The 14,134-nt window shown below is 45.2% G+C and overlaps 1 protein-coding gene across 6 annotated transcripts in view; it reads right to left on the bottom strand.

Annotated features, from left to right (window-relative positions):
- Positions 1-12,762, bottom strand: part of Tle1 (TLE family member 1, transcriptional corepressor) — a 90,723-nt gene extending 77,961 nt beyond the window's left edge. For 2 of the 6 annotated variants that reach the window (XM_031377679.1, XM_031377674.1), the window contains exons 1-4: positions 11,793-12,762; positions 11,089-11,189; positions 9,668-9,731; positions 9,526-9,570 (exon numbers count right to left, since the gene is read on the bottom strand). In XM_031377679.1, coding sequence (XP_031233539.1) covers positions 9,526-9,570; positions 9,668-9,731; positions 11,089-11,189; positions 11,793-11,816 — 234 coding nt within the window. In that variant the 5' untranslated portion in view covers positions 11,817-12,762. The remainder of the gene's footprint in view (positions 1-9,525; positions 9,571-9,667; positions 9,732-11,088; positions 11,190-11,792) is intronic. The other 4 variants (XM_031377676.1, XM_031377673.1, XM_031377675.1 and 1 more) reach the window with 3 other exon arrangements.
- Between the last annotated feature and the right edge of the window lie 1,372 nt (positions 12,763-14,134).

Genomic DNA, 14,134 nt, shown 5'->3' on the forward strand with positions numbered 1-14,134 from the left:
ACAGTATTAAACCAGGAATGATAGCATATATCTATAAATAATTCCACCAATCAAGGTGGAGGCAAATACATGGTAAGTTTGCCTCCAGCCTAGGATACGAGACCCTGTCTAAAGAACACAGGGTCGGGGCTAGGGGTGAAGAGATACTCAAGCTAAAAGTTCTTGAAAGGACCCAAGTTCATCAACAATACACACACAATTACAAATAAAAGTAAAAACTTTTTTAAAAGGTTCCATGTATTAACTAGTTCAGACAGCTGTGTGCTCCTGAGGCCTGGAAGCCTTGGGGATTTTTGAACTATAATTACTTGTGAGAAGAAAATTGAGCCAGGCATAACAATGTCTTTACTCAAGCAGAGGCAGGAGGATATGAGTTTGAAGCCAGTCTGGTCTGCACAACAAGTTCTAGGCCAAAGTGGCTACATAATAAAACCTTGTATCAAACGAGTTTAAAAAATAAACATAAACATTATAAGTGCTCAACTGTTGCTGGGCCTTTTTTTTCCTCAGGCTCCTCTCTGCTTCCATCTTCAAGACAGGAACAATTATGGGTCAGAGTTGTGACTATGGGATTCACTTGATGTCTTCCTGCTGGAGGTGGACTCTGTAAGTTCCCTCTTCCTACTGTCAGGCATTTCATCTAAGGTCCCTCCCTTTGAGTCTCTCATCTCCCAGGTCTCTGGTGCATTCTGGAGGATCCACCCCAATCTCCTATTTCTGAGGTTGCTGAGGTTGCCTGTTTCCATTCTTTCTGCAGGGCTTCAGTCCTCACCCAATACCAGATCAGGTTCCCTTCTCCCTGCCCAATCTGCTTTCCCTCCCCACCTGTGATTGCTTTCTTCTCCCTCCCAACTGGGACCGAGGTGTCCTCACTTGGGCACTTCAGCTTGTTGACCTTTTTGAGTTCTGTAGACTGTATCTTGGGTATCCTGTACCATTTTTTTGGGGGGGGGGGGGAGAATATCCACTTATTAATGAGTACATACCATGCATGTCCTTTCGGGTCTGAATTACCTCACTCAAGATGATATTTTCTAGTTCCATCCATTTGCCTGGAAAACTCAGGATGTCCCCGTTCTTAATAGCTGAGGAGTATTCCATTGTGTAAATGAACCACATTTTCTGTATCCGTTCTTCTGCCGAAGGACATTTAGGTTGTTTCCAGCTTCTGGTTATCACAAATAAGGGCACTATGAACAGAATTGGAACATGGGTCCCTGTGGCATGGTGTGGCATCTTTTGGGTATATTCCCAAGAGTGGTACGGCTGGGTCTTCAGGTAGATCTATTTCCAATTTTCGGAGGAACCTCCAGATTGATTTCCAGAGTGGTTGTACCAGTTTGCAATCCCACCAAGCAATTTCCATTGTTCCTCTTTCTCCACCTCCTCTCCAACATGGGGTTTTGATCTTAGCCATTCTGATTAATATAAGGTGGAATCTCAAGGTTGTTTTGATTTGCATTTCTCTGATCACTAAGGACTTTGAACATTTCTTTAGGTGCACTCAGCCATTCGAGAGTCCTCAGTTGTGAAATCTCAGTTTAGTTCTACACCCCATTTTTTTGATTGGGATGTTTGGGGGTTTTGGTGATTAACTTATTGATTTCTTTAAATATTTTGGATATTAGCCCTCTATTGGATGTGGGGTTAGTGAAGATTTTTTTCCCAGTCTGTAGGTTGCTGATTTGTCTTATTGACTGTGTCCTTTGCCTTATAGAACCTTTTCAGTTTCATGAGGTTCCATTTATCAATTGATCTGAAGTAGGATCCAGCTCAAGAGGTTCCAAGACCTGACACTATTAATGAGGATATGCCACACTCACAAAAAGGGACCTATCATGACTGCCCTCCAAAAGACCCAACAAGCAGCTGAAAGAGTCTGATGCAGATATTTGCAACCAACCAATGGATAGAAACAGCTGACCCCTGTTGTTGAATTCGGGAAGGCTGAAAGAAGCTGAGAAGGGCAATCCTGTAGGAGGACCAGCAGTCTCAATTAATCTAGACCTCTGAGATCTCTCAAATACTGGGCCAATAACCAGGCAGCATACACCAGCTGATATGAGGCCCCCAGCACACATACAGTAGAGGACTTCTGGGTCTGTGTTCATTCAGAGATGATGTACCTAACTCTCAAGACACTGGAGGTGCTAGGGAATTTAAAGGTCAGGTGGGGTTGGGGGTAGGGACATCTATGTTGGTGGAGAGGGGGTATGGAATGTAGAACAGTCAGAGGGTGGATGGGGGGAATAAAAAATAAATTTAAAAAAGTGCTCAACTGAACAGATTTCACTTTAAATTTTAGCATAAGGATGCTTGTTGCTACTGTTGATTCAGGATTTTAACCTGGGTTCCATGGACTTACTAATGGATCTGAATTGTTGAATAGGGCTACTTCTTGTATCTGTACATTAAAATGGGCACAACTGGTTGACTTTCATTTGTTGATTTTGGTATAGACTTCTTACCAAATCTCAAAGAATGGGGCTCCAAAATGGTTGCAACCACCACGGCATATAGAAGTGTACTAACCACATCAAGTTTGCAATGTATAACTCAACTCCTGAGAGTGTAGATCAATGAGCTACCTACCAGCACACTGTAGAGGAGCTGGAATAATAAACAAGGCATAAGTCAAAACTTAGATTTGAAATACTACGTGGTGTGACAACCTGCTGTGGGCTAACTCTCAGAAAGCCCACAGCAGAACTTAAAAAGAACTTAAAGGAAGTTGTGGGAGCCATGTTAAGTTTGGGGAAAAGTCCAAAACTATTAACATAAAGAGACCCATTTATCTGGATTAAGAGAGCTGCAGGACAGAAAATAAAGGAAGTACAGAAAGGAACGATAATGGGGACAATACTCAGAGGCAGACATAAAAGGAGATGACTGACAGGCAGAATGGCAATTAAAACTTAAAGGAGATCACCCCTCCCTAAGCCCCAAGCTCCAGAAGCATTCACTGTGTGAGAGGTCCTACATTTCCAAGTGTACTAACAGGTCTGAAAAGCAGTTCTCTGACAGAGCTAGGGTGTGTTTAACCAGTGATACACTGGGAAAGCCAAAAAGATACAGGGATACATTAGCATGTATAGTTTCATCCCTACACGTAAAATGTCCAGCTCACTCAAAATGTATACAATACATTAACAAAGCAGTATAATACATGGATTGCAAGTAGGTAGAAAATGACTCCAGTGATTTGTGGTCAACCTTCCTGGTGAGCACGATGCACAAAGCCTCACAGTGTAAAGAGCCTGCTTGGATCAGTGTGCTGCTAAAGCAAATCCAGTCAAATACTGCATGTGCTCCAGTAGGTTAACAGAAAAGCACGACTGTCTCCCATTAGCTCGAGCCGATCTTACATCCTCTAAAGGATAATCAAAACACAGCACCATCTGTTAAGTTATACTGCTCCTGGGTGGGGCTGTTTCCACAGTTTTTAAGAAAGTTTCATTGATAAAAAATTCAGAATTTTTTCTCTTTATTTTTTCCTGTTATCAAAAATGATCAGTATCCCATCTCTGCCAAAAATGGCAAAGTACCATTGACCTTAAACTTAAGAAAACCATTATGAAAGTTTGAATAGAAAAGAAGTCAATGCTATGTTCTTAAAATCATTCTGTGGTTGCTTCAAAGTAGGTCAAAATAATAAAACAACAATTCGTATTTTAAATGTTAAAATTTGAAATAATTGTGCTAAAACTCAGGTTATAGATAAACTGATGTATTTTAAAAAGATATCATAAATGGGTAATAAGCTGAGAAATTATAAAACTACAACTCTAGTCTTAATGGTATTATATACAAAGCACAATGAAAAGTTCTGTAAACAATATGTGAATATCCTATCAAACCATGCCCTAGAATAAAACAGAAAATCTTTCTTCTACTTATACACCCACCTATCCTTAGCCTCCTAACACATATACCCCAGCACTCTTTAAAATAACAAGTTGGGCGGGATATGTAAAATACTTGCCTATGAATGTGTGAGGCCTTGGGTTCCATCATAAGTACTACAAAGTTTCAAGGCATGGGGGGGGGGGCAGTGTTCCACATTAAATATTGTACTATACACTAGTAGAGAATTCTTTACTACTATTTATAAGGGCTACTCTAAAGGTATAAACATTCAATTTTGTCACAGTTCAAGGCCAGCTGGGCTATAACTGGAGTACCCACTCAAACAATATCAGTAAGTAATGCTACATGGACAGGTTGACTGAGTCAAAGTCTCCTGGACTGCTTCCTCAGTTTCTTCTTATTTAATCCACTTCTAGAAACCACAGTAAGAAAAGAACAAAGACACAACTGTACAGAAATATAAAATGGTCCATAAACCAGTAACTAAATCTATCTTTCAATACCACTTGAGGTGATTTATTTACTGAAGAAAGGCTTTTCTGTTTGTGGTTCTTAATAAACACTATTTGGTAGAACATCTTAAGTGCTCCAGTAAAGAGCTCCCCTCAGTCTGTACACAAGAGTACTGGAGCTGTAAACATGTGCTGGTGTGGCTCATGCACTGGGTAACAGACTTTAATTCATTCTTACTTTTAATTTATAAAGACATCAGCTAAGGGCCTGGGAACTTGGTTCATGAGATGCCCAGTCCCTAAGTATGTGACCTTTTAAGTATCTGAAGCAAACTGATAGATCTCAGGGTCTGTCTCAGGCAGTATAGTCTGATGGGAGATGTGACTATGGCACTGAGAGCTTTCCAGGTCCAATTCTTTGTCTGAAGCCAGCTTGGATATACAGAGATCCTGTCTAAAAAACAGCCGCAGCTCTTGCAGAAGCCTCTTCCCAATTCCCAGCACCCACACAGGACAGACCACAAACACCTGCAACTCGAGCTCCAGGGGATCCAACTTTTTCTGACCTCCTCATGAACCTGCAACATACTTGCTGTACTATAGAAACCCGCAACATACACATAACTGAACACAAATATTTTTTTAAAGCTAGCAATTATGATAACTTGTTTTTTGATGCCTCTTTAATTTTCCAGCCAGATTCTGCACATCCCTTGCCCTAGTATAGACCATAGACAGAAACTAGACAAGGGCTGGGGGGAAAAACAACTGTTAGGTAGTAAGAAATCAAGCCTGTCCAAAAAAACAAAAAAAAAACCCTGCAGCTAATCTTGCACTCCAGACTCCAGGCTTTATCTCATTGAACTTATGCTTGTAAAGGACAAGGCTGGCTCATGAAAACCAAGTTAAGGGACACTCCAATCTCGATGACAGCTACCCTCTTTGTACTGCAAGGTGATTAAAACCTGGTAGAGCTTAAATCTAAGTGCTGCCCTCTGCCTAGTCATTCCTGGGCCTGTTACTGGGGGAAGGGGAGTCTCTCAGGGTTGTAGGGTTTCAACAGCTCAATAGTAGATCAGATATCTGACATGTGTGGTGGTCTTGGGTTCCATCCTTAAAAAGATCTTGGAGCCAATTAAGAGGCAAATGCATATGGCATGCACACACATGCAGGCACACACAACATACACATATACATACAAGCAAAATAAATAATATGTGATTATTTTAAAATTCTCAAAACAAGAAAATGAAAACAACCAATACACACAGCTAAAAAAGTAGAACCTGGGGGCACTGGGCAGCAGAGGATCAGGGAGAATCAAAGCCATTCCTCAGCAGCAGAATGGAAGGAGAACTAAGGTAAGTTTTACAGGAAAACAGGAAATGCCTCACCTAAGGAATGAATCCCTGCCAGTTATTCACAAGCATGCACACAACACTAAAGAATAATCTGTTTTCCAGGAAAAGTTAAAAGCACATATCTAAGTTGTGAATGGTACCTTCACGCCAAAATTCATTCAATGTAAGATATTGTGTTTGTGTTGAAATACCACGTGACTTCACCCAAAGTCAGACCTGAAAAAAATGATCATCTTTCCTTCCTGTGTGAGGCTGAAGTCCCAGAGCTCATCCTGCCCACTCTAACAGAAAGCAGTCATAGACCGTGACTGCTTGGCTGCCAGTCTCCAACATATTTCTGTCATGTTTATTTGGACAATTTAGGATGACAACAGTACTGCTAAATGGGATACAGCTTTCTACCTTTCAGTGGCTGGATCCCCACAAATAGCAAATAACTGAAAACCAGCACTAGTCACTTTCCTAACTTGCAGAACATTCATCTGGCCACCTGCTTTTAATTATAAATTTTAACGTTGATCAACACAGAGCAAGTGACCTGGAAAGACACACAGCAGGAGATATAGGTCAGGACACAGGTCCAAAAGTGATTCTGCAGCTGGCTTCATATTCCCAAGGCAGCCTGAACGAGACAGGATGCTGCTCTGATAACTCCTGAACCAAGCAATCCCAGCTAAAGTTTCTGTGATGCTGATAGAAACTGATCTCCAGGTGCTCTGTCAAGGTAGAACAAGGTACCGAGCGACTTCTCAGTATGTCAGATAGGAGGCAGACTACCACTGAAAAGAATACAAAGATGAGGACCACTACTTACAGCCGCATCTTTCTTTTCTTTGAGGGGTGGTCTCACCTCTGGCTGATCTCAGATTCAAAATCCCCCTGCTTTACTGCCAAGCTAGTATAGGTATTTGCCACCACACTAGGCTTATATCCTTGGTTCTATCATCATACAGAAAAGATATAGAGGTGATACAATGCATCTTGTTCCCCAAACTATTAAGGGACACAGGACACAGGACACAACAAAAAATTACAGTGCATACACTGGGGATCAGCTCTTGAACCCAGACTCACATCAGCTTGTTATTTTCAATACTTCAGTGTTCTCGGAACTGCCTTGCTTTCTCACAAATAGGTCCCACCTCTCTGCTGATCAGAAATAAAATTTACCACCCACATGGGAAAGAGAAAGGCATCAGCAACCTATTAAAATCACTAAGGGAAAAAAAATGTCTCAATAAGCTGTCTTTTCTGTAACCAGCCGCAGAATGGAGGAGAAACAGTCATGAGAAGATTATATCAGGAAGTGTTGACACAACATAAACATGGACTGTGGGCACCACACCAAGGAAGGAAACCACAATTATACCGCTCTTGATTTGGATGTACTTCCACTTTAAAACTCCCAGACAGAAAAGTCAGTGGTGAGATCTTGACAAAGCTGTTGAAAACTAGGAAGGAAAAGCAGGAGCTGTACTAGAGAGAAATCTTAACAGCATTCAAGTGCTTTCCCTGCAAAATTCCCCCATTGCTACCCTTTTTTTTCAGTGCTACCCTTTCTTCAGTAACAAAGATGTTGTCAGAAATGACAATTTTTTGTGTCCCCTGATGGTGCCTTGCTAGCATTTGGTTATAAGCCATAAAGCAGGAATAATTTCAGCCTGTCAGGAGTCTTGCTAATGCCCAGTTTCCCCCTAGAGAGAATTCCTGTCAAATCTAATGAGAGCTCCAAAGGCCCTCTCTACAATATAATGAGCACTTAGACCATGCTGGTGATCAGGCGGCAAAAAGCATCAATTTGAGCCTGGCTACACCCTGGGGGCTAGGCGTCACTAGTTTTAATAAGAATTATGATCACCAACAGCACCAAATGCCTCCTCAAAACTTACTATTAACATGTGACATTCAGAAGGATGTTTTTCAAACGTAAGATCACTTTAAACTAAATTACAGCACAGCTTTGCACACCATTCTAGTGAAGGGTCTGTCAGCATTTACAATAAAACGTAAATTTCAGGGGGCTTAATACTATTACTATGAGGAATATGGTGTCTCTTAGCTTCCCACTTGTTTCAAATTACTAGGCAAATTACACACAGTGTATTATTAATGTATATTGCCATACAAAGAGACAGTATATACCCACATATGCCCAACACAGAACAGTACAGAACCCAAGAGAAAACTCTGTTCACCCCAGACCTCAAATTACCCTTCTGGCTCCTTACTCCTTTTCTCTACATAGTATACAAAAAGCCACCAGAACACAGAACTACACACCTTTCTGCTTCCCCAACAAGACCAACGCTTATCACAGGACCTAGAGGTGCTTGCAGTTCACTGTACAGGAGTCATTAAATCCTTCTAGTTTACGTGCTTAAGAAAAAGCTAAGTGTTCAGAATACTTAACAGAAAAAAGGAAGTGTCCAACAGATTAACTTAAAAGATGCAAATTAAACACCTACACCAAGTTTACTTACATACCTAATTTCAAAGTTCATAGACCAAAGATATTCTCACTATCATTGACTTAAAACCTCAACATAGCACTAGCCATAGAAACACAGAAAAACAACTCCACATAAAGAATTTGCAAATCAGTAAAACAAGATTTTTCGAAAGGATCATTCCATTACTAAGGAGAGGCTCTGAACTTTGTGCTCTGAAAACATGTATCTGAGAACAGATCTAATGTACAAGATTATGAAATCTACGATGAATTAAAAATCAAAGAGTACAGAGTTACAAAAGAACTCAAGTCTGAAACAAACTTGCTTAATGAAAATCTTTGAATATAAGGAAGATCTGAAGGCTGAACTAATCAATTTCTCCACCATGCCCCAGCCGGTCAGCCATGCTCTTTTAATTTAATGAAACAAGGGTCTGAGATGATGTATATGTAGCACATATACATCAAGTAAGAAATGTATTGTTGAACTTTGAAACGTGTCCAATTGTGCAACTTCATCTGATGATAATTTTTTAAGAGTCAATCGATTTCTAAAAGACATATTGTACCAGCATTTTGATAAAGTGAATGTCAGCATATCTCCAGAACACTTGCACCCTGCCATTAATGCTTTCTTTGGCAGACAATGACTACTCAATTGAGGGTCCTCTGGGCTGAGCAATCATTTAGCTTTCTTTCTCTTATGAGGTCCTTAGTGTCTTGTTCCAGCTCAATACTCTTTTTATACACCATTATAGTAGCCATAAGTGTGAATTTTATGGGAACTTGCAAACGCAAGTCATTGCTAAAGCTTTCCAGTCACTAATCTTTTCATGCTTTTAAAACCACTAAGGCTGAAGCACCTTCCAACACGTTCATTGGCCGTAAAAGGACATTTTTTTTTTCCACCTCTGAATATGCATCAACTGAGAAATTTTTCAAAAACATGTTTGCTAATAAGCCACTAATCCTGAGTGTCACTTTATGGAACCCCAAAGCATAAGAGCACTCTAAAGTCATATGCTTTATCAAATCCAATTAAAGAAACTCTCAAGTACTTTCCACATTTTATACACAAACATATGAAAATATTAACTGTTCTAAACTCCAGTAACCACAAGATATCTGAGATCTTTAAAGGAGGAATCCATCCGTGTGGAAAAGTAAACTGAGCTCAGTTCCTGTCTACCGGTAAGCATTTCCAAAGCATCTCACCCACCTAGTCTTGTAACCGTGAAGAAACAATCTTACTGCAGAGTGCTAACACCAACTCAAAGAGGGGCAGAAAAAGAGCCCACAGACACCCACCCCTTAACAGGCAGTGACCAAGGACAAAGCCAGTATGGTAGAATCCTAGAAACTGATTTCGAACCTTAAGATTTAGCTACAGCTTACCTGTTTATGCATTTCAATGTTTAATCCATATGACATTTCATAATACTGTAAAGAGAAAAACCAAGCATGTTGTTAACTCGCACTTGTAGCAAGGACACACACACACATAAAGAAAAAAGGCCCTCCTGGCTTTGATACCTACCATCACGTAGTGCCTCTGCATTTCTGTCTTTTCACTTGCCAATTTCTCACACTCCAATTTTAGACTACGAAAACAAAACAGGCAGCTTAAGGTAAACATTATGTCACTTGTTTTAACATCTGCCTCACATATTTGCACTTCAAGCAAAAACAATTTGGAAAAGTTGTAAGCTGGGAAAACATCCTAAAAGCTGTCTTTGTATTCAATGCTGGAAAAGGTGGTGAACAATGGGGACGATCCACCAATTACTGTTCTTTTTGTTCCTGGGGACACTTGTCTGGTACAAAGGCCAAGAACTGAAAATTCTAGATTCCTCAGCTGTCCACACCTCTCTTCTCTTGCCGGCACCAAAGTCTGTCCTTTTCACAACCTCCATTCTCCAACCCAGGCAGTCTTCAGGTTTGAAAACTTTACAGGTAGAGTCACTCTGTACAGTGACTACCACCTTTCAAAAACCTTTTGAATCCCTGCCAAGGTATGACAAGCAGCTACAGCAACGCAGTGGGCTGAAGTTCTTCTGTCTTTGTTCAGTAAACAGTGTGTGCAAGTATGCCCCAAGTTCTGGAGATACGATATAAAAGTGGAGATAAAAGGTCAAAAACCAGAAAGCCCCTGACAAACTTAAGAAAACTCACACCCAAGCCACCAAGCTTTTTCCTTGTTCCTTTTCCTCAAGCATGACAAAAAAAGTAAAAATCTGCTTCGAAGTTACTGCTTAGCAACAATGAGTCAAAACCTCCTAGTAGAAAAACAAGTAGCTTTTCTGGAATATTCACTAAAGATGGGGGTTTTAGCTAGAATTTCCACTAACCAGTCCGTAAAAGAAGGTATCCTTATATAAAGAACCCAGAACAGAGGTGAATGTGACTCTGGGCTAGTCTCCTAGTCTACCCCCAGAGTGTGGGTCACACACATTATCTACACCTTACCACCTAATCACTCTTGATGGGCACAGCTAAACGCATCTAGCTTTCCCTAATGGACTTTGTCTCAGACAACCCAATTTTCTTGTATGGCAAACAGTGCTTGCAACATGGCTTTGCTTTCCTGAACGCATACTCCAGGACTGAGCCATTGATTGAGCCCATGTTTCAGTTCAGCCTGTTGCAAAATAAATAAACGAAGCGCAAATATTGATGGTTCTCATGCAACTCCAAAATACACGAAAAGGGACTCCCTGGAACTGCCACAAATGCGCAAAGGGGGAAACAATGGGAGGAGGAGGAGACAACAGAAGGGACGGCCCAGGAAGAGCGACGAAAGGGGGGTAACGTGAATGACAGGGCTTAACTGTGACTCCACACGCCACCGCCTGGACACAAGCCCTAAGTACAGCAGCCCTAGCAGCCTGGCTATGTCTGAGAAGGGACACCCCCACACCACCCCCAGGTGACCACCACCCTGACCAGGTCCACACGCACCTGTGATACTGCGCCTGCAGGAACTGGAATTCCTCTTTAATCCGGTCCAGGGACTCCGGGATAGTGAACTTAAAGGGCTGGCCTGCAGCTTGGTGCGGCGTCTGCAGGTGACCAGCAAGGGGGACCAAGGAAGGAGATATGAGGATGAGGGCATAAAGCAGAAAAAGTAAGAGGGAGAAGCGGATGGGACATAAACAAAAAAAATAAATAAATAAAGTTAGAAGTGGTGGAAAACGGGGCCCCAAACTCGAGCCCTCGCTTCACTTTAGAGAGGGAGGAAGCAGATCTTCCCCGGGCCCTAATTTCTCAAGAGGCTCAGAAATAAGTCTGCCTCCAATAATGGACAGTGAGTGCCCAGCGCTCTGGGGTCACCCAGCCCGGAAGAGGCTGAGAAGGCCCAAATCAGAGCTCTGATGTCCAGGCCGCCTCCTCCCCAACCAGTGCCAGAAAGACCTGGGACCTGGAGATGAAATGCCAACTCCCTCTCAGCCCCCAGTCCCGGAGTGACCGGGCCGCACTGACTGCATGTAAACAGGCGAGAGGAGGGCAAAGCAGGGCTCACTTCGGCCTCGGGATAAGCGGGCCGTGACTGCGCGACGCCCGTCCGCCCGTCTAGACATCCAATGGAAGGGCGCCGGGCTAGGGGAAATGGGGCTTCGTGGGCTACCGAGAGGGGCAAGGTCCAACCCGCGCCGGCGACTCACTGGGTGCCGGCTCTGTGGGAACATCGCTCTGGCGGCGGCCGCGGCTCTGTTCCGGGATAGCTCTACCCTCCGCGCCACTTCCAACTTGAATTCCGCCGAGGAACGCGAAGCAGCGCAGCAGGCCGGCGCACCGGGCACTCGGGATACAGGGCCAGGGCGCGACGGGTGCGGCCCCCCGCCCTCAGGGCCACATTGCAGGCGGGCGGGCGGCTTGGCCCGGCGTTCGCGAGTCTGCGCAGCGGGGGCGCCCGGACCTGCGGCGGAGGGCCCCTCCACCCGGTGCCCCCGGCGCGCTCCCTTCCTTCGGCAGCTCACGAATGCAGGAGGGCTGTGTGTCTCCTCCCTGCGTCGGCGGCCGTGAAGGTGGCGCCTTGGCTAAAAACCCACGTAGACAGCCAGTGGCGAGCGCCGCGCCTCGGGTCGGGAGGTCACCCGCTCCCACGACGGTGGGCTCCGGGTCACCGGCGGCTCGTCCACCGGCGCTGCAGAAGTCTCCGGCGGGGCGTGGAGCTTCGGAGCCCGAAGCCGGGTCCTGGCAGGGTCACGCCAGTATGCGCCCTCCCTCCGGTCCCTGGCTAGTGCTCCCGGTGCAGCTCTTTGGCCGCCGCGCCTCTACCCGGGGCATCAGGCCGCCGGGCGCTCTCCACGGCTCCAGCGCTCGCTTGCGCCTGCCTTCCCCTCCTCGGCTCTTAGCAAAGGGCTGACCAGCTCGTGCCACCGCAAAGTTCTTCTCTCACGACCCGGAGGCAGACGTCCACGCGACGGAGAGCGCGCTGCCGCTCGGTCTCCCTCCGCGGCCGGCCACGTCGAAGGCGAGTCCCCGGCTCCTGCCCCGGGACGCGGGGTCCCCGCCGCTGCTCCTGCCGCCGCCCGCGCCTCTTGCGCCGCTTACATTAACACGCGGTTTCACACTCGCTAGCAAACCAGCACCCCGCCCGAGACGTGCGGCGGGGGCTGCAAGCACCCAGGCGGCCACGGACGTGGGCGGAGCCGCAGCCTCTCAGCCAACCGCGTGCGCCGCACCAACGTGGGGCACTGACGCAGGCCGGCCACAGCCCGTGTCGGCCTTCGCTCCGCCCACCTCGAGCGGCCTCTGGGCCTCGTCTCCCCGCCCATCCGCCGGGTGCCCCTCCTCCGCCAGCGCGTCCTGTGCGCTCCGAGTGCGGCGGTGCCCGAGGAGCTGCGGGGCGCCCACGCCAGCCAATGGGGAGCAGCTAGACGCCGAGATTGGCAAGCCGCTTCGGAAGGTCGGTGGGAAGGAGAGCGGCGGGCCGAGCTGTCAATCAAAGTAACGTGGGGGCGAGATTCTGGGAGCGCGCGAGCGCGCGCGAGCCTGAGAGAGACCTGAGCGCGGCAAGCCAGAAAAAAAAAAAAAAAAAGCAGGGGGTTGAAGTTTGCAGAAGCCTGCGGCTCGCTCCGCTCTTCCTTGAAGGAAATCTCAGTGAAAGTACCGGAGACTAACCGCTGGGTTTCTTGTTGGGAGGAGGGATGCGTCTTGGTAACAAGAACAGAATGCGGTTTTTCGGCTTTGGTTCCCTTTGTGCTACTCTGAAGGTGAGATTCCATTCACAACTTTTATCGGAGGCTTATTTTTTCCGCGAGCTGCCCTTCCACGGACGCAAGAGAAGTTAACTGTGCCTTTGATGGGAAGTGCGGGAGTATCGGAGCAGCTGGCAAGCGCACACATCGTGGGAAGACCGGACCTCTGCACCGGCTTCGAAGGATTTTGCACCACTTCTTGAAAGGTCGACCTGTCTCCATTTAGCAAGAAACATCCCTAAGGTGTCGGCAGTATTTGACACACGTGTCTCACGCACCGAGGAGATGTGCCCCGCGAGAAATATGAGTTCTGGATTTAGAATGCTTTCACTGTTTGTATAGGAGGGAAACGGCCGAGCGTTTTGTTTGTTTGTTTGTTTTTGTTTTTGTTTTTGAGATTGCCTGGAAAGCACTAGTCAGTTTCAAATGTCTGGAAGTGAAAGGCAATGGGACAAATCACCGTTGAGACCTGAAACCTGCCCTCCCCCTCCCAAGTTGCTTTGGTTGTACTCTTGGCAGAGACGTGCTTACCACTGAGAATTGGTAAATGAAGCAGCTCAAGGGTCTTGTTTAATTAGGATTGGCTTAAGAGGAATTTCGAAGTTTTGAATAAAGGAGTCATACTACGGAGCTAATGCTGAGTCGCCGGTTTTGTTTGTTTCTTTCTGTTTTTTTTTTCTGTTTCTCTAACAGAAAACTTGTAGTATCATCATCACACGTGTGCCTTCTTTAAAGAGCAGTTCGTGGAGAGGTGTTTTTTATTTGAGCCACGAGTGAACGATGCTGCCTTAGCTTCTTTGTGG

This window comes from Mastomys coucha, unplaced genomic scaffold, assembly GCF_008632895.1.
Source record: "Mastomys coucha isolate ucsf_1 unplaced genomic scaffold, UCSF_Mcou_1 pScaffold18, whole genome shotgun sequence".
NCBI lineage: Eukaryota > Metazoa > Chordata > Mammalia > Rodentia > Muridae > Mastomys > Mastomys coucha.